The 25,824-nt window shown below is 38.1% G+C and overlaps 1 protein-coding gene across 1 annotated transcript in view; it reads left to right on the forward strand.

Moving 5' to 3' along the window:
* The window catches only part of LOC139121443 (neuronal acetylcholine receptor subunit alpha-9-I-like), a 75,150-nt gene that overhangs the window by 27,443 nt on the left and 21,883 nt on the right, over positions 1-25,824 (forward strand). The window contains exons 2-3 of the mRNA XM_070686310.1: positions 139-245; positions 17,256-17,398. Coding sequence (XP_070542411.1) covers positions 200-245; positions 17,256-17,398 — 189 coding nt within the window. The 5' untranslated portion in view covers positions 139-199. The remainder of the gene's footprint in view (positions 1-138; positions 246-17,255; positions 17,399-25,824) is intronic.

Here is a 25,824-nt window from a genome sequence, read left to right on the forward strand (position 1 = left end):
ATTTACACCAACTTGAGGGGCCTCCGCGCTTCACTTAATGACACAGCTTGTACACAGCTAGCCGCACTTGCGAATTGCCCCTGTTGTGGATACTAAAACTCACGTTGCACTTTGTGCTTCTATTATTTTAATTTGAAGGTGCATTGGAGAGCGATATCTCACTTCAAGCATCGCGACCCATCCCGCTCGACAATCGGAGATGTGCAGAAGCATAGCTCAAATCGTGCTGCTGACGATAGTCTTTGGTAAGTATTGCTAACCATCCCATTGCATGGGCAGCCTTTGAAAGCTCCTGTCATACACTGCTCGACCTATTTCATTAAAAAAAGAGAGTATCTGTACTTTTTATTTCACTCGCTGTCACTAAATGTCCTAAGAGCGTTGCGAGGATCGACGACATGTGTACTTAGTGAAGTAATTCATCGCTTTCTGGTCTGGCGTTGAACACGTCGCAGAACGTAGGGAGGGGTGGTAAGTTATGAGCTTGAACAAACGTTGAAACCGATAGCGTAAGCATATTTGTAATTTGTCCTTTTTTGTGAAAACGACAGCTGCAAATCGCAACGACAATATCAAAGGGACGTTTCTTTGATTTGACTAAATATTTATAGTATGGCTAGGTCGGATTAACTCGCCGCGTTGGGGTAACCTAGTTTTATCCGTTTGTTCCCAACAACCGGAGATAGGGTCTATGTAAATTGGAATCGGAGAGAGAGAGAGCGAGAGATAGTGAGAGTATGGAGTGCCAGTCGATGCACCTGAAAGTGTCAGCAAACTAATGTGATTGCGCAATGTTTAAATATATTTGGACACAAAGCACTTTTGCAAGCAGCTAGGTTATACAAGCATTCATTTCTGTCGCGCCTGGGTAACTCGTTATTAAGTGCACGCGGCGCCCGGGGGCTCGAGGTACCGCCGTTTAGTACTCTTTATCACGCTATGCCGATCAGTTACTTCCAAACTCAGCAAATTTATGTTATTTACATCATTCTTCAGCGACCCGTACCCACTGTGGTCACCAAGTACTAATTGAAGTGTCTTTGCGATATTTATAAATTATCACATAAAAAATATGACAGTAAAATTAGAAATTAAATTCACGGGTACTGTAATAAATAAGTCTTGACACAGTATTTCCTCATTACTATGACGGGAGTGTTGCAATCACTTTCAATTTTTCTACTAGATCCGTAATCATTATACTCGTGCGAATTAGACACATCCATAATTTAGCACTAACTGTCATGTCCTCACGTTCAACTATTTATTGAAACGTCATGATAAATATATCTTCATTTGGTTGGTTGTTGCCAAGCATCAAAATATAGGACAGTTTTTTCGAAAAAATCAATTGATTACACTTATATAAAATGTAAGAAGAAACTTCTGTTTCAGAATAAATGAAACCAGTATATTGAGTTGCTTTTATTAAGTTGTACGAGATAAAATTTTAAGAGGTATTATTTTTTTAGAATCTACAAAAGAATAGAACTTTTGGCTATAACTCGAAGGTTCAACATCCTGACCAATTAAACCCCGATTGTCGTGTTTGATATACGACGCATGGGAGCCATTTGGAAGCCCCATTGCAGCAATGTAGCAGCCACGCTGAAGCCTTTGATGTTTTCAGCGTTCTTATAGAAGTTGTGACTGAAGCTTTATCAACTTATCAGAAAACTTAAAACACCCTCAGAGACACTCACAACTGGAATTTATTAGCTGTCTGTGCACATGATGTGCATATCAGTCAACATAAGACATCAATGGCTCATTAACGCGAGATGCTGAAAAACGTGAGCCACACAAATCCACACCGGAGCAAGCGGCGTTTACTTTCGTGTAATTTTAATCGGCCGACAGAATCCCGAGTGTGCGATTTGAAACGAAGTTATGGCGTGTACTGATGCGACACCCTGGGACAGCCAGGCGTTTCATTCCAAGGGAAGATGTGATGTCGAGCCTTGAAGATTATTTCGAATATCAGTACCGAGTGTTTTATGATAAAGGCACGCGTGAACACATGCCGAATTTCATCCTATTTCTGACTGAAAGTTAATTTGTTTTGTGTTTTTTTCTGTGTCCACGCTATGTCGAGCCAAAAAAGAACTTTCCGCCGGTTTGATTTCAACGTCTCCAGAGACCTGTTTGAGTAAGGCAATGTTTCATGCGAATAGACAGTGATGTTATCGGTTGTTGTTCCGCGGGGCGATTAATCTTATCCACCGTATGCGATGTCACGAACCTAAAACAGATATACTTTATCATCGGGACGGGAATTTATGTCGCGAATTGGCGTTTCTCCGGTCCTCGCGTTCCATACAAAAAACAGTTACCCAGGTAAAATCCAGCTGTATCATTTTCATCTTTGACACTTGATAGGAACGAATGATAAAACACGGTACAAGTTACACAGTAATGCGAGCGTACCCATGGACATGACAGAAAAATGTCAAGATCCGACAGCTCAAGGAGGCAGTACCTACAGCTGCTGCTGCAAGTTTCGGGTGTATTTTGCAGCGTCGAATGACCGCAGCGGATCCAGGTGTTCCTTGTTCAAAGGTATCAGCCATCAAAGGCTCGTATTCGAGCACAGTGTATCAATTTGTCGTCATAATGCAAGTACACAATAGGTGGGAAATTCAGTTCGCTTAATATAGTAATGTAAGGTATAATATTTAAAAAATGTCGGACATTGTACTACTGGAAATGTGTAGCCAACAACTCGAGACATTTTCTCGAACAAATATGCAATAACCCTGGTTGAATGTCCCAAGAAAACAGTTGTATTTCCACTGTGATGATTCGGTTGCCGTTTCATTTCATTGTGATTTGATATATCGCTGAACGATTATATCTTCAGAAAACGAGATCGCGTAACAGTACTTAATACATAGACTTCAGGTCTATTTATTTCGGGGTGCAAAATTATGCAAGAATATGAATTAGAAAGCTAATTGTACGACATTAATATTAAAACACGAACTTGTCGGAAACATCTTCCTTGCTTTCTTTGTTAAGTGACTTTTGGACTTTGTCGTATTAATATAGCACCGCAAACTCAATGATTGCATACAACAACAACAACAACAACAACAACAACAACAACAAACAAACAAACTGATATTATGATCGAATAGAACAGTGTGGTTGTGTGAAAATTGGGGCCGATAAGTATTCTTCGCTGTAATTCGTCCGTAAAACATCGCGTCTTTTATTCCACAGCAAGTCAATGGCCTCTGCTTCTTAGTTTGTGATCAAGTTACAGCGATCGAGCAATTTCTTCTGATCAGCTGATTTATCATCAATCTTTCAGAAGATAGAATATAAACCACACGTTCGAGCTTTCATTGTTTGAAGTCTTATTTTGTGATGATTCCTAGTGTTTTGTGTCTTCAGAATAAAGCTGTCTAATATTATTGAAGCTTGTAGATTGAAAACACAGCACTGCGTATTAGAATTCGTGCTCCTGTGAAAACTCATGTTGATCTGCCTCTATACGTCTTCGCTCGCGTACTCTGGTTGTAAGAGCGGAAAAGATTGGCAGAGTATGCATGATAAGTCCCTCCTCGTGATTGGGTAACGGCTTTTCTTTCAGCGGAATTGTCAACATTATCTTTTAAAATCTAACAAATCTGACGAAACTAGACGGGAACATTTCATAGTGTGACGTAGATAACAAACAACAACGGAATTATTCGCGGTGCTTTTTTCGTGACTTTGTCTGATTTTGTGATATGAGTTTTAGTTCTGTGTTCTCTTCGACCCTATAAACTCGACAGATACATTGCGCATAAACAAGATGATGATGATGACGACGATGACTGCAACTGCTATTGTTTACGATAGTATTTTGTCTCTCATAAACATTATTTCTTGCCAGCAACACTATTGCTCGCACGTCTACCAAACATTTACTAGAGTAGCAGCGAGACAGAATGCAACATTCATAACGTCGGACAACACAACTATATTTCATCGGCAAAGTGGAATTGGCTGATAAAGGGTTTTAAAAAATTTCGATAGGCCCTATTAAAAATAAAAACTTGAAAAACAACATATTCGATTTCTTTAGTTGCACACGCCGATTAATATAGCAATCATGGCGTCACATTAGCTTCTTTGTACATTTCGACCTGAGTTTTGCGATGGACAATGCTTAAACAAACCATGCAAATTACAACAATTGTGGTTTAATTTGCTGTGTTCCTTTAAAATTCGCTTGCGATGCTTTCAAGTGATCACCGATTTTGAATCAAGGATATGCGATTTGGTCTAGAATATGCCAACTTTTGCATCGGTGGTGGGAAACTCAAACGAAATATTACGTAGTTTTTGCGTAAAACGTGAAATACTATACTGCGATTTATTTCTCTTTCATTACGGCTTGGTAATTGAAAACAAATATCATTAGGTTTGATTTTATTTATAAGCATGTAGATGTGCCCCTAGAGAGTTGAATTCTAAAGACTGAAAGGTCCGTTCTACAGCGAATTCTAACCTTTGCTAAAACATTCACTCGAGAGCGATCAAATTGCCTTGAATAAACATTTGTGCAAGACATCCTTGAAGATCATGTTAGCCTTGCCTATTGTTGTCATTGCTTTGCCCACTAAATGACCAAATTAGGTTAACCTGTTTTTGGCAACCTGGCGGCTTAAAATCTAATTATACATTTTCCGTCAATTTCGTATTACATTATACTATGTAAAGATTCCGATTCTTGCTTCATGGACAATTTTAACGTTGATGGCACGCGCATGCGTGCAAATGTGGAAAAAGTGATTGAAGAGAAGAGGATATAGGTAATATTATACTTTCCTATAGCAAATATACAGTATCTCTGTGTCATATTCACAAATTTGAATAATCAGAAAAAAGTGTCCATTCCAAACTGCGTCTGTTGGAGCCTTCTTGGGCGAAACCTGTAATTTTGTGAATGACAAGGATATTTCGAGTCATGCTACTTTCAATACAATAAAATGGAAGTCGTTAAGTAAAATCGAAGCAAATTTGTTGTCCTTCCGGCCAATATTCGACACGAAATTTCAATTTGACAGTTAACCTTCCGGGCATTTCGCTGAAAAGAAAATTATCAGAAGGTTGCCATTGGCATTCTAGACTCGCATTTTTGCCAGTAGACTATCTCAAACTATTAAAAAAATATTAATTAGTAGGGCGTTCAACTCTAATCCATGCACCGAGGGAAGTGTATATAGAGTACTCCCTATGTCTCGAATTCTGTGACCGGAATTTCATTACTAGTATATCAAATCTTATACTAGATAAAACACATATCGATCAAACTCAGTCGATCACGTTATTCGAATTATGGTTTCTTAGTATGAACAATTACATGGCGTGCACCGCGGTACAAAGTCCCTCAAGACATGATGTTGTATATCCGTGGGACTGAATTTCAAATCATGAGTATTTCTTCATGGCAGCATTCTATGGTATACGTACTTGTTCTGACTGAAGTGCGATTTTGCAACTTGTCTACAAAGAACAGCTTGATGTTCAGCCTTTGGCTGCCGTGTCTGCGATCTTGTCAAAACGTTAAAATATTCTACCTGAATGTATATAGGATATATTTAAACATGTTAAACGCGTTCTTTGTCTGAGGCCGTGGTATGTTCTCTGAGTCTGTATGGTCAACCATGTGTCGCTACTCTGAAAATTAATATATGTTGCCGCAATATTTTCTACCCGGCACAACACACTCACGCCGTAAGGTAATTTGCACTTCGGACAGTTTTGAACGATCGTTAGGTGATCAGTTGCAGTGCTTCACGGAATCACGCACAATTCATTGCAATTTGTGTTAGTTTTCAATTTCCGCCCTCGCATAATGACTTATTATCAACACCATGCCGGTGCTAATTCAGATGTATGAGATGAGCGTGTCATTACAACGCAAGTTACTGTATCAATACCGACAGCGCCTGTGTACTTGTATTGTGCCTGATATCCACCTGTCACTCCGCCAGTTTGACTAATTGGAACATCTAAATTATTGATCATTATACGGCGTTTAATATCCAACAGGCGTTTCAGAAGCAGCTACTGCTGAAGATTGATATCATATTGTCCCGTTCATTTCAAGACAAAAACGCTTGCGTTTATACGGTAAAACAATGTACCAAAGCCAGGGTATCGTAATATTAAAGGATGACGTATCTCTAATATTTGCAAAACTTTTTAATCGACTTTACAGTTGATACATTTGCGAGTATGTTCACTTCATTGCAATGCCGTTGAGTTTAATATTAAGTATTAATCTTTGGGTTTTGAAACAAAATTTCACTGGACAAAGTGCATTTTTTACAAACACCTATGACTCTACCATCACGTCACAATTATCCAACTTTCTGGGCGGAACTTGTCTTACTGACCGGGTGTACGGGCAAGTCTTTGGAAGCAACGCCGGAAGGATTGCTCAGGAGGCGCGATAACTGGCCGAGGTCGGGTAATGTTCTTCATCAGGGGGACATTGATCACCCGGCGTTACGTGCATCTTAAGACAGTTCCACATAAATTAGCTCTTTAGTGTAGACAGGCCGACAGTCTGGGCAGGATGTTTTAATGAAGATCCAAATGGCATGTTAATTGGCGAATTTGAAAAATCGAATGCAAATGCTTAAGCTAAGTGTTGCTTGGTCTATAGGGGGGATTCTTTGAGATTTAATTGGCGGCTAACGCAATGTACATCGAGTACTGGCCGATGTACATGTGTAAAATGTCATCGATGGACAAGAGAAGTCACGCCAGTGAGAATACAAAGCCAGTTCAGGTCGTTGACAGCACCACCGTTTCATTGATAGCTCTTTTTTTCTTTAAGAGTGTCTAAATCAGTCCCTGGATAGCAATTACCTTAGTAAATTTATCTTTGCTGTTTGTATCATGTCCTCGTCTAGGGTAACTCGTTCAGACAGCGTACAAGACGCCCATGTCAATCTTGTCATTACAATTGGTAACTCTGTGTCTTGTGTGCGTGGCAAAGCCTGTCCAGCCGATTCCGAGATCACTTACTTGAGCGAGAAGGATTTAAAGTTCATCGCTTCCTCTTTTCTGTTGAAGCTTATCACCAAAACGTGTCCGTAAGATAGACAACCGATTACATGATGATCGCTCGGCCCATTTAAAGATTAGGCGAAGGCAAACTGGTGCTCCGTGTACACATATGTAATCACGGCTCTCTTTCTACCATGTTTGCAACTGAAGTGAACAGTTAAATGCACGTTTAACAGTGCGCATGTCAATAATGAGCGCGGCACCTTGCTGTTCTTTTCCATTCGTCCTTTTTTCGCCCCTGAATTCAGTTTTTTCAAACATAAGTAGCTTTACAAAGAAAACCCCATCGAATCATCGAAGGTTAGTGAGGAGTAATTGAGGAATACGGTTGGAAATATATGCACGCTTGATCAAAACTAGAACCATCTGCTCCATTGTACATTGGATCTGATATTCGTCCACTTCATTGCGGATAGCAAAAAATGTATTCATCCTCGGGCAAAGCTCGCCAAAATAGATTCCACTATTTGAGCAGATGGTAAATATTAAAAATTGATTTTGATTGATCGGTGTTAAATTTAGATAACGGTAGGTTTAGCGAAATGTGAGAATCTGGCAAAAATTACTACAAGGGCTATCGCACTGGTGTACATTCGGGTATTTAACTTAAAAATACCCTTAACATCCTTCAGGGTGATTTTTCCATTTAAGTCGTATAGTTGAAGACAGGGAAGTAAGTCAGAAGAGATTCTGTCTCTCTCTCATTACACAGTTCATTATCTCGTTCTATTACAGCACATATCCCTCACGTTTGAAACCCTTAATTTCTTTTGATGGGATGCGTGTAGTTCATTCACGTTCAACTATCCGTAACATACAACGATTTGAGAGCTGAAATACAGCCTGCGTGACTTCTGTCAAAAGCGCTTGTAATGGCGATGTATCCTGTCACAGATAGGCATGAACTTTTAAGTGAGTCGATGTGATACATGAACTGCAACACATAAGAGCACTCTCCGAAATGCTAGAGTCAAACTTAATAAATTGAGTGCGCCATCTTTTGGACGGGCAGAGGTAATCCAATAAAAAATCAGAGACAGAATCATCCTGTGTGTTCGCGGAAGGGGAAATACTGATTTACTTTGAAATCGTGAAATGCACTTGAATGGACAACCGTTGGAACCTTCTGCATACATACACATCACCCTCATTCTGATTCTGAACACGAATTGACTTTGCGGTGAAAAACTTAAAAACTACATTTGTCATATTCTACAAACTTTATTGACATAAGGGTTAATTAATGACACTGCATCTGAATTACGCGCAGAATGGAATTTTTTAGCTGTTAATTTGCATGAAGGTAGGAATACCCACGGCACTATTTTCTGGGAAAAATTTTATTTCATGTATATTTCGTATCAATATGCGGAGCGAGACATCGGTCATTCAACTGTCAACGCCCATCTACAGTCAAGTGGATTGGTGATGGATTAATGAGCGCAAACAACGTCAGTTAACAATCTTAAATCGTGTACGGTTGTCATACTCGGTGAGTGGCGGAGTAAAAAGCGATACGAATTAGACTTCGTTTAAACATTTGAAGACTTTATGGTGACGATATAACACTGGATGTTTATGCAGAGAAACAAAATGAACAGCGGGGATTTTAACTTGGGATCACCAGCGTAGAATACACCCCGAGCATGCTGCGTAAGAAAATACAACTAGAGCATATATCGACTGTAACTCCTTCATTAAAAAACAATAACAAGGCTGGATGAGATATTATCATCATATGGCTGCGGTTTCAGTTAGAATAGCTGCCTCGTTTTCATATTTAAAATGACCACGAATATCTATTAACCAGGTTTCTTTCCAATGATTACGTAATGCCAACAACGTAGTGACAGAATTTGACTTTGCAGTCGTGATTGCAGAAAATAACTTTAGGGGAGACATGCATAACGTGCTGTCGCAATTGCCTTTTAAGCTGCCTCTGTCATGGGAAAAGAGTCGCGGCGGTTGCGCTCTGCTGTGACGCGTTTTCACGACACTTGAAACCCATGTGTCGTGACAAAAACAGCACAACCCACAAATTCTCGAACTCTGAACTGGCCGCTAAATAACTACTTGGCCTCTTTACAAATAATTCTAATTTTCACAGGGGTCGAATAATGTTGAATCGAAGCCTTTGTTCGTTCCTAAAATAACATTTCAGTCCTATTAATAGGCATGTTTAATACAGTTTTAAAAGGAAACGGCAACCACAAACAGCTTTGTTCCATGAGGTCATTTGAACTTGGTAACGCCCTCATCACATTTGGTTGTGGAGTCGCAAAACCAGTACCTTTGTTTCATCACTAGTTTGCTGTGATGTAACAACACCCAATACTTCTGATAGGCAACAAATTTCTCTGTGGGCAATTTAGAACCCTGGTCACATGTACACCGCCATCCTACCCACCAAGATATGCAAATTAGGTGTATTTTTATTTTTAAGTAAAGGATCCGTGCTATTACTCATAATTCTATTGTATTTTCTATCAATACAAACACTGTATTCATTATACTCGTACCTACCACGGTGTTTCAGTAAATCGCAACCACTGGTATGACTACCCTGGCATGTGCTGGCTGTATAATGCATGTTGCTGTGTCATAAAATAATACACAGTTGCTTTTTCATAATATTCCTATTGCACATGTTATGAAACGGTGGATGCTTGCGGGACTCTTACATGTCATGTTTGATATCTGTTTGTTCTTTTTTACCTCGATTTAAAAAAACAACAACAGAACTTTCGAACGACGGACAGGGAACACATCTCAATACTTTCTACTCTCAGAGCAGGTTAAGTAATTTTGTAAACTCAAATCTTTAGCAAAACTGCTTGTATAGCATCAGACCCTAAAAGAAACAAAATGGATAGCCCTTAAGGTATAATACATGGTATAGAAATGATATTTAGGCAATTACTTATCACTTAGACGACAGAATAATCATGTAGCTCTTTTGAAAAGAAACCCTGACACCCCTTCAGATACTTCCAGTATTCTGCGCATGCTCAATGGGAGAGCTATCACAGAGACAGTGACAGCGGATGATAAATATCAGACACACAGACGGTGACGTGACGATTTGTAATTTTGGATTGCCTATATTCTCATTGCCAGACAGTATTGCCTGGAGATATTTTGAGATATTTGGAATCAGACCAACTTTTAGGAGGAGAAGTCTGATTATTGAGCGAGAGGCAGGTCCGCTCGACTGTAAAGAGTGGAGTGAAACGAACGCAGTGGTTGGGAAGGATTGCTATTAAGTAGATTGCAGTATTCTGGCAATAAGTTTACCTTACTGAAATATTAAGACAATGCCTTAATTAAAGAGCCAGCAGTTGTAACTTCGGATAATTTGTTCACTATTACGTGTTTAATGTCGACTATAGTTTCTTGCGCTACTCCAAAGAGCATCGGAAATACACAGTATTCAGCTTGTCAACTCAGCCTGTGCATGTTCAGACTGCTGTAATTGTTGTCAAGTGAATTCTGGTGAGGAATAGAATTCAAACTACACAATAACAATGCTATTCTAATGTACATGTATAAACGCTGTATTGAAAAGATATTTAGCGAGTGTTTCTACATGTTTTCGAGTAAAACAAGAGAGGGTAATTGACTTTAAAAAACAAAAATAGTGAAAAAAAAGATCACCAAAAGTTTATAGCTGCCGGGCCTCTATTACAGTACAATGAGACAAAGGTTTATCAGGTTATTCGTAATCTTTATTTCAGAAGCTGATTGGCTCGATAAAACGTCAAAGGGAAACAAATGGCTAATACAAATAGTAAATGTCAACAAGATCTAAGCCAAGAATAACTGGTTAAGGAAGACGTCTGAAAGCCCTGAGAAATGAGAAATGAATGCATAGAAATACTTAGCACAGATTATTTGTGGCAACGGTTGAAAGTGTCTCCCCCCATCTACCAGTCTGTCTGTGTTTCTGTCTGTTACAGCTTGGTCCTCCGTCCGCCATTCTCTTTGCGCTGGCTATATGTCTATTTTCACCCCTGAAACCGACTTATCATTCAAACTGATTGTACATCCAATTGAGTGAAAAGCGTCTAGACATGTTTCTATTCATTACTGACGTTTTTGGAGTTTTACGCATTAAAATGCTGAGAGGCGATATTTTGACACTATGCTAGCGGGTCTTTTGATGTCGTGACCCAATTAATGTTTGAACAGGTGTTCTGCATGTTCCTCAAAGTAGGAAAACAAATAATTTCAAATGATGGAAAGTGTCCAAAGTATTACAAATAATGTAAATCGATGCGCTTTGAATCGGAATTGACGATATTTATATTAATGTTTGCATTTACATGACTCAAGAAGACACATTGTCATAAAGGTCAGCAGGAAATTCCATTCAATTTAGTAGAAGCGGTATTAAGCAAACGGCGAGCAGCATAATGCTCATCGACGAATTAATTAAGACGGTTTGCTTGTTCCGTCATTGTGCATTTGTCCTGTGTCAGAGTGAACAGAAATACCTCTTTACTAGTTACAGGTAATTAGGCATTAATTAGGCATTTCATTATCTGATATCAGACGAATATAAATTGATACAATGTCGAAATGAGCAAAAAAGCCCGGATGCAACTCGACATAACCCCTAGTCTAAATTTTGAACAATCAAAAACTTCTCATACCGGTTTCTGTCTTGCCATATTTGTAAAGACAATCATGACCTGGTACCATGAATGTTATCCCGGACTTCCAACTAAGAAAATATGTTGTAATTTAAAAAAATCGACAACTAAGTATGAAAAAGGGAAAAATTATGATTATCATACATTCTCTCAGAAAGACGGTCCCGGCGACGACCTTCAGGTTCGCGAATCATTGCTTTGTCTAAGACAACGACATTTGTTAAAAGGCTCTAATTTCGGTTTCAACCACAATGAATCTAAAATAAAAGATCAATAAAATTAAGATACGTACACATTCATGGTTTATCGCTCCTTGAAGCTTGGGGCTTTGAATTCCATGTAATTTGTCTCTCTGTCGCTCGATTTACGTTTATTACCAATTCCAAGTATCGATTATTGTCTTGTTTGTCCAAAGCCGTGCCCCGAAATCAGAATCAACACTGTATGCGCGCCAAACAGCTCACTGAAAAAAATGTCAATTGGCACCCTACTTTTGTATCACGAGCGAATATACTCACCTCTGTACATATCGCTTCAATGACACTGTGACACACAATAAGGCTGTACAAACGACGGAGAGCAGGAGCTTTCGTGACATTTTAATATCCGGCAAATTGCAAGAGAATTAATAAGGCTTGTATGGGTGCTTCGAATAAAATTTAATTCGGTCGACATTAAAAACTGAATGCTATCATTTTTGATGACGAAATTGCCTCGACGAAACAAAGGGTTACCTGATAGCGAGTATCAGAAAATAAACAAGGTCAGTTTAAATGTAAACTTATCCACTTCGTTAATATAATGATTTATGGTTCGTTGCACCGAAAGAAGGCCAGGTCGCTATCTCGAATCGTCGGTTTTGAATGTCGCAATTTATATGAATTTGTAGGGTATGTTAGGTGACTACGTGTACATCCAGGTGCATCAAATGGAAATTGTAAATGTCACCACATACACAAATTAAAAGTTAAATAGGTTGTTTGAAAATCCTGATGCCTTGCTACATGCACGCTCTATTTTGAGACGAAAATAGAACGGTCATGGCAGCCTTGCTGTACTTGCAGTGTATATATATCTTTGGGTGCCACTGGCCCAATTTTCAACCGTTTCCTGTTGTAATGAAGGATATATTCCCTTGACTGAAAGTGTTAACGACGTTTTCTAATTCATTCCGTCAGTGCAGGCTATAATTACGTCAATACCTGCTCACAACCATCACAAAAATAAAGGAGCGATCTCAAAAAATCTGTGTAACTATATTCTAACATTTGTATTGTTCCTTATATTCTTTCTGTGTGCGATATACTTCCAGGAAATTCCATTTTAGTTATAGCCATTACATCTTAAGGCAATATTTCATTGAGACGTTTTATGCATTTGCAAAATTCACCGATAAACTTACATTTGCTATTGCAAAACCTCTGAAGATCCGACAAAAGCCCAGACAGCACGTCGTGTACACAGTATTTCAAATGTACACAGAATTTTAATTTAGGTGTTCAACCCTGTGATTATTGTATATTTTGTGTATTTGATTCAGCTATCTTGCGAAAGGTTTGTTTTAATGTTTGAGCGCAAGTACTCAGATGCGATACTCGGTCCAACATTGATTTCCCCCTCGTTTAAAATGCGGTTTTCGCCAGCTGTTACTTCTTGTGTCTCTTGCGCGCGGTTAGCATAGCATATTTTCATCCGGTGATTAGGGCATATTCATGGTTGCAAAAGATGTGTTCAGACTTAATTAGCCCGTATTGTACGGGAAATATCAGATGATGACCATACTGTTTAATATATAAAGAACCTTCTCGTCAACCATTGACAACAAAAGTTGCAGACATAGTTCAGCAATTGAGTAACACGTGTGTCGACATGGGGCTGGTAACTAATTTTAATGGACCAGTACTTGTCCTTGAATCTGTCCTCTGCCACCTTTGTATGAAAAGCATCGCCAAAAATAGATCAAACTAGTTCGCAGAGAGATTAGTTGAGTTGCTTGTCATGTTAAGGCATGTCGTCGGCAGATTAGGAGAAAAATGTACCTCTTACAGGTTAATGGATAAAGAAAGTGGTGGCATTTCTGAATAGAAATTTATGCAAATGACCTGATTGCTGCTCACTAAACTTGAAATCTCGACAGAAAACGAAGTGAAATTCAGTTTGGTATTCACGATAACATCAGTCAACTTTGTTTGTGTTTGCGGTAGGTGTTAAGAGATTATTTCATTTTTCTTGACGTCAAAGGCCCGTGAAGAAGGAGAGATTTTGCCCCTTATAAACCAGGATTACTGGAAGATGTTTTGCATACGCAGATGATAGATTCGATAAAACCTGGCTTTAAATACGTGTAATATGTCTTACATTTTGATAGTGACTTTATTTTTTTAAGTCATTCGATGTAGCATCGTCATTTCACAAAACCTGCTTAAAACACACATCGACGCATCGATAGGTATGTACCGCAATGCGGTAAGTGCATATGTATCTTAGTGTATTAGATATGTAATAATTCCACTCACAAAGTGTTCTGCCTATCTCTTGAGATAAACAGTCTGTCAGATATTCCAGCTGCAATAAATTTTATTGATCAGATAAGCACAGCAAGTAGACGTACCGGCTTCAGTTTGCACCTACGATTGGGAATTCAGATAAAAATAATTTACGAGCTTGCATGGGAGGTTTTCTTTGTCACAGGACACTGAATTTCGCTCGCATTCGCTTCATTTAAGGGTAATGTTTTCTTAGTCAAGCGGAACTTGACAGCGCTATTGCTTTAATGCCTTTCTGATGTCAGGATTATTAAAGTCTTCCTGATTTACATAAATCTGAATATGAAAATTTAAAGCGAGACTCGGCACTGCTGCCAGAATCCATACTAATAGCTTTTGACAATGGCTGGACCACACTCAAGTAAATTAATACATGCCGAGTTGCGTGATTGGCATTCTGTTTCAATGGAAACGATCCCAGCATAAACTGTAACACTGTGCCCGCTGGCGTTCGATCTACTTCGCTACATGAAGCAAACATCGGATGTTGACTCTTTGTAGTCCGACCAAATTGACCGAGAATATAGTACTCTCAAATCAAAACGATATACAACAACAACAACTACAACAACAACAACAACAACACGATTTCAGTGATGTCGAAAGTGTCGGACAACTTTTAAATTGATAGTGACACTAATGATCGAGGATATCAAATACAATTATTAATTTATATCATTATGCTTATTTATATCTTTTTGCTTATTTATATCTTTGACTTACGACATGAATGATATCGATACATTTTCAAGTTTTTACCCAAAGTTTTTATCGTTAAAACATTGATAACTTATTCATCTGAATCTGTGGTGGATAAAGATATGCAATAACAGCTAACGAGGCATATTTCTGTCAGAAGAATGCACGGGGAACTTTCAAGCGCCCAAAGAATTCGAAACGCAACGATTCTTTTTGAATTATCGTTATCGTTAGAGACTAATCTAGTTGCCTGCTGGTTCAACCTGTCTTCGTAAAATATTGCGCGCCATTTGCTATTTGTGACAATGTTGATGTCAGTACTTCACATCGAAAAACTAGAAAACAAAACAGGAATAAGAGAAAAAATTAGCGATCGTCAAATATGATGTAGCTTTTGCACACACCCTATTTATATACATTCACTCGCACCCGGATGTAGTAGATGACTTTTCGCTCTGCTCTCAAATCTCAGCCATCCGTTTTTTGAACAATTTATCAGTGAAGCGTGACCTGACTTAACTGCTGTGGTTTCTTGGAGCAATTCACTCCAAGAAAATGTCGACATTGTCGGAGCTAAGTTCCGCAAAGTCATCAAAAGGCGTGTTAATTGATGAATTATTCCTTGTTTATTTCCCGGAGCGCCCGATGTCAGGGCCGAGCGGATTACAATTTATCCGAAACAATCCCCAGGCGACGGGAAAAGTTCATGGATGTTTTATTGTTGAGTGTTGCCGACCCGCTGTTTCCTCCACTGATGTCATACATGACAAAACGTTCAACCTAAATCGCTTTATGCAGCCTTAGCCGTCGTTGACAATTTCAATCATACGCGAGATTGTTAATATTCTGAATATAAATAATAAAAATGTATGACATTTCCAATACTGGAACTCCGCGCGGTGAAACATAAAAAATCACTTACCTCTGCTCATCCGGACGTGTGTCTGATTCAAATTGATCGGCGAAATGAGATTTAAGGGACTCAATGAAAAACGAGGAGGATGGGGGATGGAGAGTAAAATGGGCCCATAGTTGGCTTAAGATGAGAGTGTACAAATGATAATTTAGTCAAGCGTTTCTGTCGTTCCGTTTTCGTGACACATTTTCGAGACAATAAAACTTTTGTACAAAGGACCGTTCTAAGTGTTACAAGTCAGCGCAATTACCGAAGCTGCGCTTGTGTAGCCTTCGTCTTTCCTCATTTATCTTGTTATTCTTGTAGTCATCAATGAATATCGACCTTCCACACAAAACACTTTATTGAATCACTGTACGCTATATGTTGTACCACACAAAGCTGTCTCCGTTGTTAATGAACGTTAATGGTCTTAACATGTCACCTTCCCAAGAATATTACCATTCAAAAACGTGTCACCTAAATAAAGTTATAACGTATTTATTATAAAACATGTTACATTTAGCGAAATTTAGCGACAATTTTTCTAAATGGCAAATTCAGCTGACACATCTTTGCTGGTACTCTTCTTATGAGCAAAAACCATCTAAGATCACGTTATTTGAAGACGACTAACCCAGCGATCGTGATTCAAACTCCACCTTGTCTAACCTTGCCAGAGCTGGCATGTGACAACGGAAAACAACAGAGGAATACCTTATTCCTCATGTCATTGTTTAAATGCTCCCTAGAGAGTCTGATATTTGCCCGATTTCCCGTGAGGATGGTTTTAAACTGTGCAGGTTTCATCAGAGCAAGCTTCCTGCCGTGCCTATTGATTCAACCCATCCTACCCGTTTTGCTTGCCCGAATGTTGTAGATATTTTACATGGTTGTGTAGTATATTGTATATTTTAACATTTTCTTCATTTGGTCATCAGTCCGAGTTTTCAATTCATAATAAAATTTTACATAATTACACCGGAAGCAATGTAGAAGTCGAAGAATCACAACGGATAAGGGCGCTATCTGTTTTGGTTCCGACAAACGAGTCGTGTATTCAGCCCTAATCAAGCTGTTACCTGTTCTTGGTTCAGCAAGCATTTTGAATGACATTTACCCCATACAGATACTTTCAATACTGGCAACAAAACGTGTTTTATGAAATGTAGCTGAAACATTAAGACCAACACACTGCTTGAATGTAAAGCGAAGGGTTTGATGCATGCTTTTATAAAAGATTAATGCCAACCAGCAAAATTAATCGAAACAGTCCTGTTCCGTACATTAATCTCCGGGGCATTAAACACTATTTCGTGTGAACCATTGACAGAGTCATGATATCCAATGACTATGTGACAACTTTCAGTTTCATTTCTGTGTGTTTCACAGGGCAAGTGACAGCATCCAAGTATGGAGCAGAGTTGGTTCGTGACCTTCTGGAACAGTATCCCAAATACATCAGACCGGTCAAGAACGAGAGCACAGCGGTCATGGTCAAACATCGGCTCACTCCCATACAAATGATTGATATGGTATGTAGAATATTTGATATCGGTGATAATTTCACAACATATTTTGTCCATCTTTCATTGGCTGTCTAGCTCAATCTTTGATGTATCTTCTAGAGATTTTGATCTGCTTGTACCACAGTACTCTGGTTTCTTGTTCTTGCTCCCAGCTCACATCGAAATGTTCCAGTACTCAACTCTTCAAACCGGTCTGCTATTGTTGACAACTAAATTCTGGTCCGGACTTCAAATCCACTTGCCAACGATACCGTTGCATATTTATCATTTTTACACTATGCCTTTACGCTTGCAATGCTACTACTTTGCATCTCGTCATACTTTATAAAGAAGATGACGCTTAGATGTCTTTTTTCTAGAACCAAAATTATTACTGCCGTGGTCCCTTTAAGCTTTATAGAAAATTCAATGGACAAGTCCCTTTGCTTTACGCGCTTGTTCAGCTCAAACCATTACAGGTATTAACGAATCATAGCTGTCAAAACAAATTTGACATAAATTCATCATGACAACAGTAACGGTACACATTTACAGCGGTCGAACTGGCAGGTATAATATCCAGAAATTTCATCGTGCCCTTGGGAAAACAGCTAGGAATGGTACTCGAGGCTTCGAATAAATTTTTACGAAAGTAATTATCAAACATTACTGTCGCCATGATCCTGCGCAGCTAAGTGCTCCTGTCACAGGGGCTATGCTGCCTGGTTGGAGATCCCCGGGGGCGGGGACTGGCTGAGCTAACATAAATAAAACATACAGTTTATCGTGACATTTACTATCTATGTCGCAAAAATTCATCCGAAACTAAAGAAATATTTCGTGAAATGATTTTCGGGATATAAACTCAGTATACTCGCATGAAATATTGATCATTTAACTGTGAATGATTTATTTACGTTTAGTATGTTGGCAGATGACTTTACCATGCGAAACAAAAAGTTACACTGTGGCATAGCGCATTTTTCTTCAAATCTTAGTAGAACTTGCACTTACATAGCTCTTCTTTTTACAGGCACCATCTCATCCTTCCTTGCTTTATTTTTCACAATAATCGCGTCATTAAGTGAAATGTTTTGCTTTAGCATTATATTCCATTTAGCTAAACCATTTAGTTACAAAGACAGCTAACTTCCAATACACGACTTAACTGACCCTGATGAAACGATTTTATTTTCTTTCACGAAGAACGTAACTTAAATATTAACAACCACTCAACAGAAACTACTTCCCACCGCTTAATATATAAATCATAGTAACACCTACGCAAAACATCGGTAAGGATGCCTTGATTAACAACTCACACACTTATGTGCAATATAATACACATATAACTACGTCGATCATGTTCAATGGTTCTACGTCCCCTTTTTGAATTCCATAGGCTGATTCTTCTCTGGAGACATAAATCCATATTGATATTACAGTCCGACACGTTGTAAATTTTGAAATACATCATCATCACGAGATTCATTAAGTGAAATATCCTACATATCCGATCATATATCAGGAGATAATTGTACTCCGAGCCAATTTCAATTTTTATTTCATAAATTGGCTTCTAGTGATTCGTCAAGAAAGGCCATTGTCTCTGAAATGATTCAATCAAAATGTAATGTTAACAGAATTGAGATTTAATTTCACTCTCCGTGAGAACACCTGGTCTGATGAGGTCTCAATTTCCAAACAACCTTTGAAACGTGTTTCTTGCGATGAAATGGATTTGTCGTAGTAATTCTTTTACCTGACACCTCATTGACCATTAAATGTCAAATCTAAGTATACTCTATATTGATGAAAAATAACCATCATGGTACAAACTTGCTCCATCGTAGCTTTCGTGTAATTACCATATGAAAGTAACTGTAAAATGACAAATTTACAAACGTCATATATATAAAGTTTCCATTCCTTCTCAGTTTGTCTTGTTGCCACTTTTTAAACATAGAACTGCTTTATTTCCCAACCAGTAACTTGTATATTTAAAACTTCTCACATTCATTAAAAGCGACATCTTTGCCCTTTGCTATCAATTACATGGTCATGACGTATCAATTACATTTTCGTGAGGGCTAAAGTGTAAGTGTTCGTACATGTATACTATTTTAGTACACTGCCAGGATTTAGAGTTTGTCTTAAGATGATTTTGCTGTTTTCACGCCAAAATCTTCAATTTTGAACCCTTTGTATACATGTATATGAAATAAATTTACCCGGCTTTAAAACACAGGTTTGGTTTATTCCAGCAACCGTGAGTCCTCGTAAACAAAAATAGCATTTTCATCGACCGTACCGTCGTTTTCTGTTTTAAGGTCAGAGCAGTACTGATATCTGCAACTTAGATAATATGCTTACCCTCGTTTTGCGATCTATGGTGATTCAATATTATATTCAACTTTCGGTATCAAAATGAAATTTGTACTTTTCACCACCCTCGGGATAAGACAACATGATTTTGTATGTAATATAACTTTGTACTACCCTCGGTCAATATGCAACATGAAGCATTTTTATTTGTTCAGAGTATTGCTTTCTATGAGTATCTTTCCAACTAAACCTTCAACTAGACGTTTCTGCGTGTGTGTATGCTCCATTCAAGTCGTTTAAACAAGCTTTGGGACACGGAGCAAGAACCTGTAGGTGATACTCAGTTCACAAGGTTTTTTTTTAAAAGATGATGCTTGACGATACAACCGAAAAGCATACTTTAGTCTCAGGCTGAGTCTATCATTATTATTCTGCTAGAGAAGCATTCGTAATCTTAAGCTTACCCAGTGTTTACATGGACCAAATAACTGAACGAACATGTTGACGCGTCGATCGCAAAATTACACAATGTCGCGCTTTCCACCCGGCCCACAGATACTACAATTGTTGTAAATATTGCCTGCATTTTAACAGTTTTCCCAGGTTGAGCATACGATTGGCAATTTTAACAGTGAGCAGACTATTCAGACCCGATGATAAATACGTTTTTCAAGACATATTGTCCCATGCACTTACCATTGCGTACCCCTCAACTGTGTAGCAATTTTAACACAGACCAGGCCGTCCTTGAAACAAGACGGATGCAAACGATATACCAAAGCAGCCATATTAGCGACAACCGTAATTTTTGGTAAAATCCTAAAACATTTCTCCGAGAACAGAAATAGATCAGCATGCTGTATCTACACTTAGCATTAAATCGTAAATAATATAACCTTAAATTATGCTGGTAGTATTTTATTTGGATCACTGAGCTCATGTCAGTAGGCCACTGCACTGCGTGAGTCTTCAAATGTATTTATATTCGAACAATTTTAATTGTTCGCCAGCGTTTAAAAGTCCAATAATTGTATCAATTTATATAAACACAAACGTGACTAATGATTAAAAGTTAGTCAAAAGATCGGAGCTGTACTATCACACTACAGCTGACGTCGATGATGACATAATCACAAAAGTATATCGGCGTTTGGTGTCTCCCTTTGCAATGATTACGATGAGGAATGAGACGATGACGTAATGGATGCTGCGTTGATGCTCCAATACACAGTATTTCTCCTGCACGATATCTCACCGAAATTAAATAACAACTGGTCGACGTTTTTAATTTCAAATAAAAGGGTAGGGGATAAAATCTAAAGAGAAGCCAGGAGTTGAAAAGCAAATGTAACACAATGAAAGCATTCTGAGAGGCCCAAATCATAAGTATACATGGTTTTCTTTGAAAAAACAAGGACTCGCCTCATTAATAATGGACTCAACTGTTGAAAATTTAAAAGACATACTGTTACTTTAAAGCCTGAAATGAACCACAAAGTAAATAAACCCTTTGAACAACAATAATTGAAAAAAACCCAAAAAACAATTATTTCATATTCCTTAACCAAAAGTTCACGAGTATAAGGTATTGTAAACAATGAAAGCGTATTCTTTCTTTTCTGGAAAGTGTACGTCAAATTAACAAGAGCGTTAACACATCAAAGCACTATCTTCTATTTGCATAATGTTAAGCGACCTCACATTGACATATTAATTAACCTATTTCCATTTGTTGAAAGCTGTCAACAGTTTTTGATCACCATGGGGATAAATGGACAGAAAGGATCCCTTTCGTTTATTGTATTACTTGAGATCTGTCGAATTAGCGAATCGTATATTTTTTATTTTTCTTGATCAATGCTCAGTCGAATGTTGTTTATTGTTACGGGTTATACATGAGCTGTGTCCTTGATCATTTTACGGTGTTCAATCAAACTTTTTCAGAATTTTTATCACAAGTTTGATGTTTTGATAGTATGTGTCTTTACAGCTGAGCGCACACATATGGGCCCCTGCGTTACTGATCTGTCTGACAACCATATTGACAATATGTCTGACGATAATATTCTCTGTCGGGAAAGAAGGTGTTAGCCGCGTAGAAGGCGGGTTCTTATATGCTCTTAACGTTACGCTGGTCTTTTGGTTTGCTTACTGTCCTATCTTCCATGACCTCGATCGCCGCACTGTGGTAAGAGAGTTCAAAAAACGGCGGGTTACAGCTTTGTTGCCAAGTTTAACGAGTGATAAACCCAGAACAGATAATCCACGGGTAATCAATGGGGTAATAAATGAATAACACGTTGTCCTGTTACAACTTTCACTGCTCTGTTGCGGGCAATAACGACCGTACTGCTGTACAGCTCACGTCGGTGTAAATGATGTTTTCTAATCTTTAATGTGCAACCAGGGTACGAGGATGACGCACAGCGCCCACGATTAAGAGCTACGGTCCAGATAGGGTAAGAAAGCCGCGGGCCAAGTTTCTATTATGTACTCTGGTAATCTGTCAAATGTTATCGGCGCTGAGATTAGATGGTACTGAGATTCTGTTTTACATCGTAAAACATTCCAAGAACAACATGAATAATTGATTCATGTCACGGATTTGGCAGGGCGTATTTGATTGTTGGAGCGGATATTAGTAGTTCTTGTAGAAAATTACCGACTTGAAGATCAATGGGAAAAGTTCTATGCCAATGCCAATGCTTAGCACGCCTATGAACTCAGTTGTGTCTCACTTGTCGAGCATTGTAGTAAACCTTAGTGTTTTGTTCTGCAAGTGTGAAGTTTGCAATATCGGATACTGTCAACATTTTAAATCCGCCAATGTGTCATTAGTGAACTCCTCATTTCACTCCGAATGTTTAAATTTCAGACTTTTTCCGAGACAAAACTCAGGAATGTAATGCAATTGTACTCATAGTTATGTATGCTAAATTGTACTGACTTGTGGCCATGCAAAGTCTACAAACTTTAATGAAGTCAGAACCGTTAGAACTCTAGTGACTGAGTGAGTGATAAGTTACTTCTATACTTTTGTTGACAGACTAAATAGCTCAAAATTCACGGGGCAAGTCATTGCCTCAAGCTAGGTTCAATGCAATTGACCTCAAATGATAACTTTTACGTAACACTCATCACAAAGAACCTTGCAACAAACTCTGCTTGGATCAATACATGGTCACCGAGAAATGTAAATTTGATAGACGATAGTAAATTATGACTTAAAATGCCCCGGATTAACTTTATGACGTCACTTCACGGATTTTATCAATAGCCGTATGTAAATAAAGTAATGACCTTGCAATCAGTGTTCAATTATTCGAACAGCAGAGAATAATCTTTTCTTTTGTTACATTCAGGAGCAATTACAAGAGGTTCATAGATGTGCAACATTGCTTTATAATTGTTGATTTTCAAGTCATTTTGAAAAGGTTTACAAAAAGGAATGCGCAGGTATCATGTGATGGCATCAAAAAGAGCAGGACAATGAAACGCGGGTAAAATTAGAGGTTCGAAATCCTGAAAAAGTAGAATTTCTAGGAAACAAATGGCGCTAATTTTCCCCTGATTATTCAAACAACAACTCTCATTTGAACGTGATATGGCCCACGCACTCTCCAACAGTAATGGATTGGCTGGCCGTTCTGTGTGTTATTTGACTTCATTTTCTGTATTTCTGTTGTCCATCCCGAGACGATATTTGTCAATTTCTATACCGGCAGTTCAAGGCCTCGGCAGGAACCTCATTGACCTTGCATACGGAATTAGACAGATGGAAACCGTTAACCGCTCATCTTAATCCCAGTTGATACCAAAGTTTGTACCATCGACAACCAATCTAAGGGTTTCTATCACGCTGACAAATTACTTCATCGGTAGCTAGCCTGTTATACACAGATGACTACATTAACTATAGTTCAGATGTATATCCTGTGGGGTCTGCATCACAATACACTTCGGTCATTGATCGTTAAAACCACACAATTTTGGGATAAGGGATTTATAACAGCTTGCTGGCTTAGAGATATACACACATCTTGAATTTTGTGAGTGGGCTTGTGGAAATTGGTGACAAATTGAATCGAAAGAATTTAGAAATGTAGTATATACAGACAAAAATAAATAAATAAATAAATAAATAAATAAAATAAATAATAAATAAATAAATAAATAAATAAATAAATAAATAAATAAATAAATAAATAAATAAATAAATAAATAAATAATAAATAGCTATCCCAGTCGCTCGAGAGATGTGTAATGCCTTCAATGTCTTACAAAATATCAAAAGATTTATAGATATGATATTGTATTGAAACCATATGGTGGAAGCGAATGACGCCAATCTCGTGCTATACCCCGGGAAAGCAAAAATGATGACGCATAATTTTCAACATCCTATACACCAAAAGCGTTGCACAATAAGTTTTTGAGGTTGACCAGCCCAATGAAAACAATGTGTGAAGATGGTCTGGAAAGACGCATTTCATCTGAAAGTATATATGGTCGCATAATCTCAGACTTAACATACTGTAATGTCGGTAATAAAGGTATTTCTACCTTCTGTCCGGGTCAAAGGTTATTGTCGTTTTCGTTCATTGAGCAGGTTACCAAAAGGTCGGGTTTCCACAATATCATACGACTCCACATGCAATTGTCGGCTAATATTTCTGTACGAGTAATATTTCTGTCCGCAACTGTCAACTGTCAACTGGTTTAAAAATGTAGCTTTTACGGCCTATATACATGTACATGGATATGTGAACTGAATATTTTAAAGTAGAGAAATGTCAAGTTTTGGCTGTCTTGATTTTGTAAGACCGGAATGTTAATTTCCCAATAAAAACTAACACAACGAATGGTCGCAATTTTTATCTTCAAATGCCGGTAGATTTAGGTTAATTTACTCAAATTATTTCTCCATTCGAAAAGTTTGTTTGATGACTCTGGACTTTGATGCTTGATAATGAATGAATAGCAGTAAAGATAACTTGATCAAAACATTGGCTAAAGATCAAACCTTTTACTTTTACAGTGCGACTTATCTCGATTCATTGCCTCACGTCCGATAAAATGCACCGTTCACCTACTTCGGGAAGCATATCAGAAACAGATAAATTTTATTTTGCCTCGTTGTGCTTTATGCTAAAAGCCTTGGTCATCGCTATGGCAATACGTGCATTACTAGAACATATTCAGAATTAGCAATCCAGTATACTTTGTTCGTTAAGAGTATAAATCGCAAAGATGGCTGGCGACTGAAACAGAGAAGTCTCCTTTTCGAAAAATGTGATTTTTACGGCTAAGTCGAAAACAAATGTACAATTTGCCCAATATATGTAACAAATCGAGAATTGATAGCTATTTTCGGGAAGGGAAGACCGAAGTTAACCTACGTGAACTGAAAAGATTACAGGCAAAGGATTTGGACATCAATTTGACTCTTTGAAACCTTTTGGCAGCTAAGGTAATGAAAAAAACAAACAAACAAAAGGCGCTAGGCCAAAACATAAAATGTACTAAGGTAGTACGCGCATCGAAAGTGAAAGACTTAAAACTTTTGCTCAAATATTCCCAAAGGAAGCTTTCAACCACTCTCTTTCTAAATCAGGAATAAAAATCAGGGATCACCGTGCAAAATTTGTTAATAGAAAAAACAAATAATCTAAGGTTGGGTAGCACGCTGTGATCAACTGAATGGCTACAAGAGCATGAGCTTTCAAAGAAGTATAATCTCCTTCCTCAGATGCATGGATGGAATGACCCATTGAAGCAGAAAGCCACAGAAAATTCAGAGTGAAAAATGTTGAAATGCGAATATACACCCCTGAGGTGCATTCTACCTTAAGCAAACAAAAGCAGAAAAAAATGAAGCAGAGAATGATTTCTGCTCAGAATTCTATCATTAATTTAGGATTTTCCTGAATTCATATCTTAGGTAATCTGCATATGAACTTTTAAGAACATACATAAAATGAAATTGATCGTTTTCAAAGCCGCAAACGATATTGCAGTCACTGCTCACCAGAGCGTTTGTCTGAAAAACATGCCCGTTAGCATGAACGGGTTGTCCTTATTTCAATTAAAGAAAGGGTAACCTTTCGAGAAACCACTGTGCAGGGAAA

Source organism: Ptychodera flava, chromosome 21, assembly GCF_041260155.1.
Source record: "Ptychodera flava strain L36383 chromosome 21, AS_Pfla_20210202, whole genome shotgun sequence".
Classification (NCBI taxonomy): domain Eukaryota; kingdom Metazoa; phylum Hemichordata; class Enteropneusta; family Ptychoderidae; genus Ptychodera; species Ptychodera flava.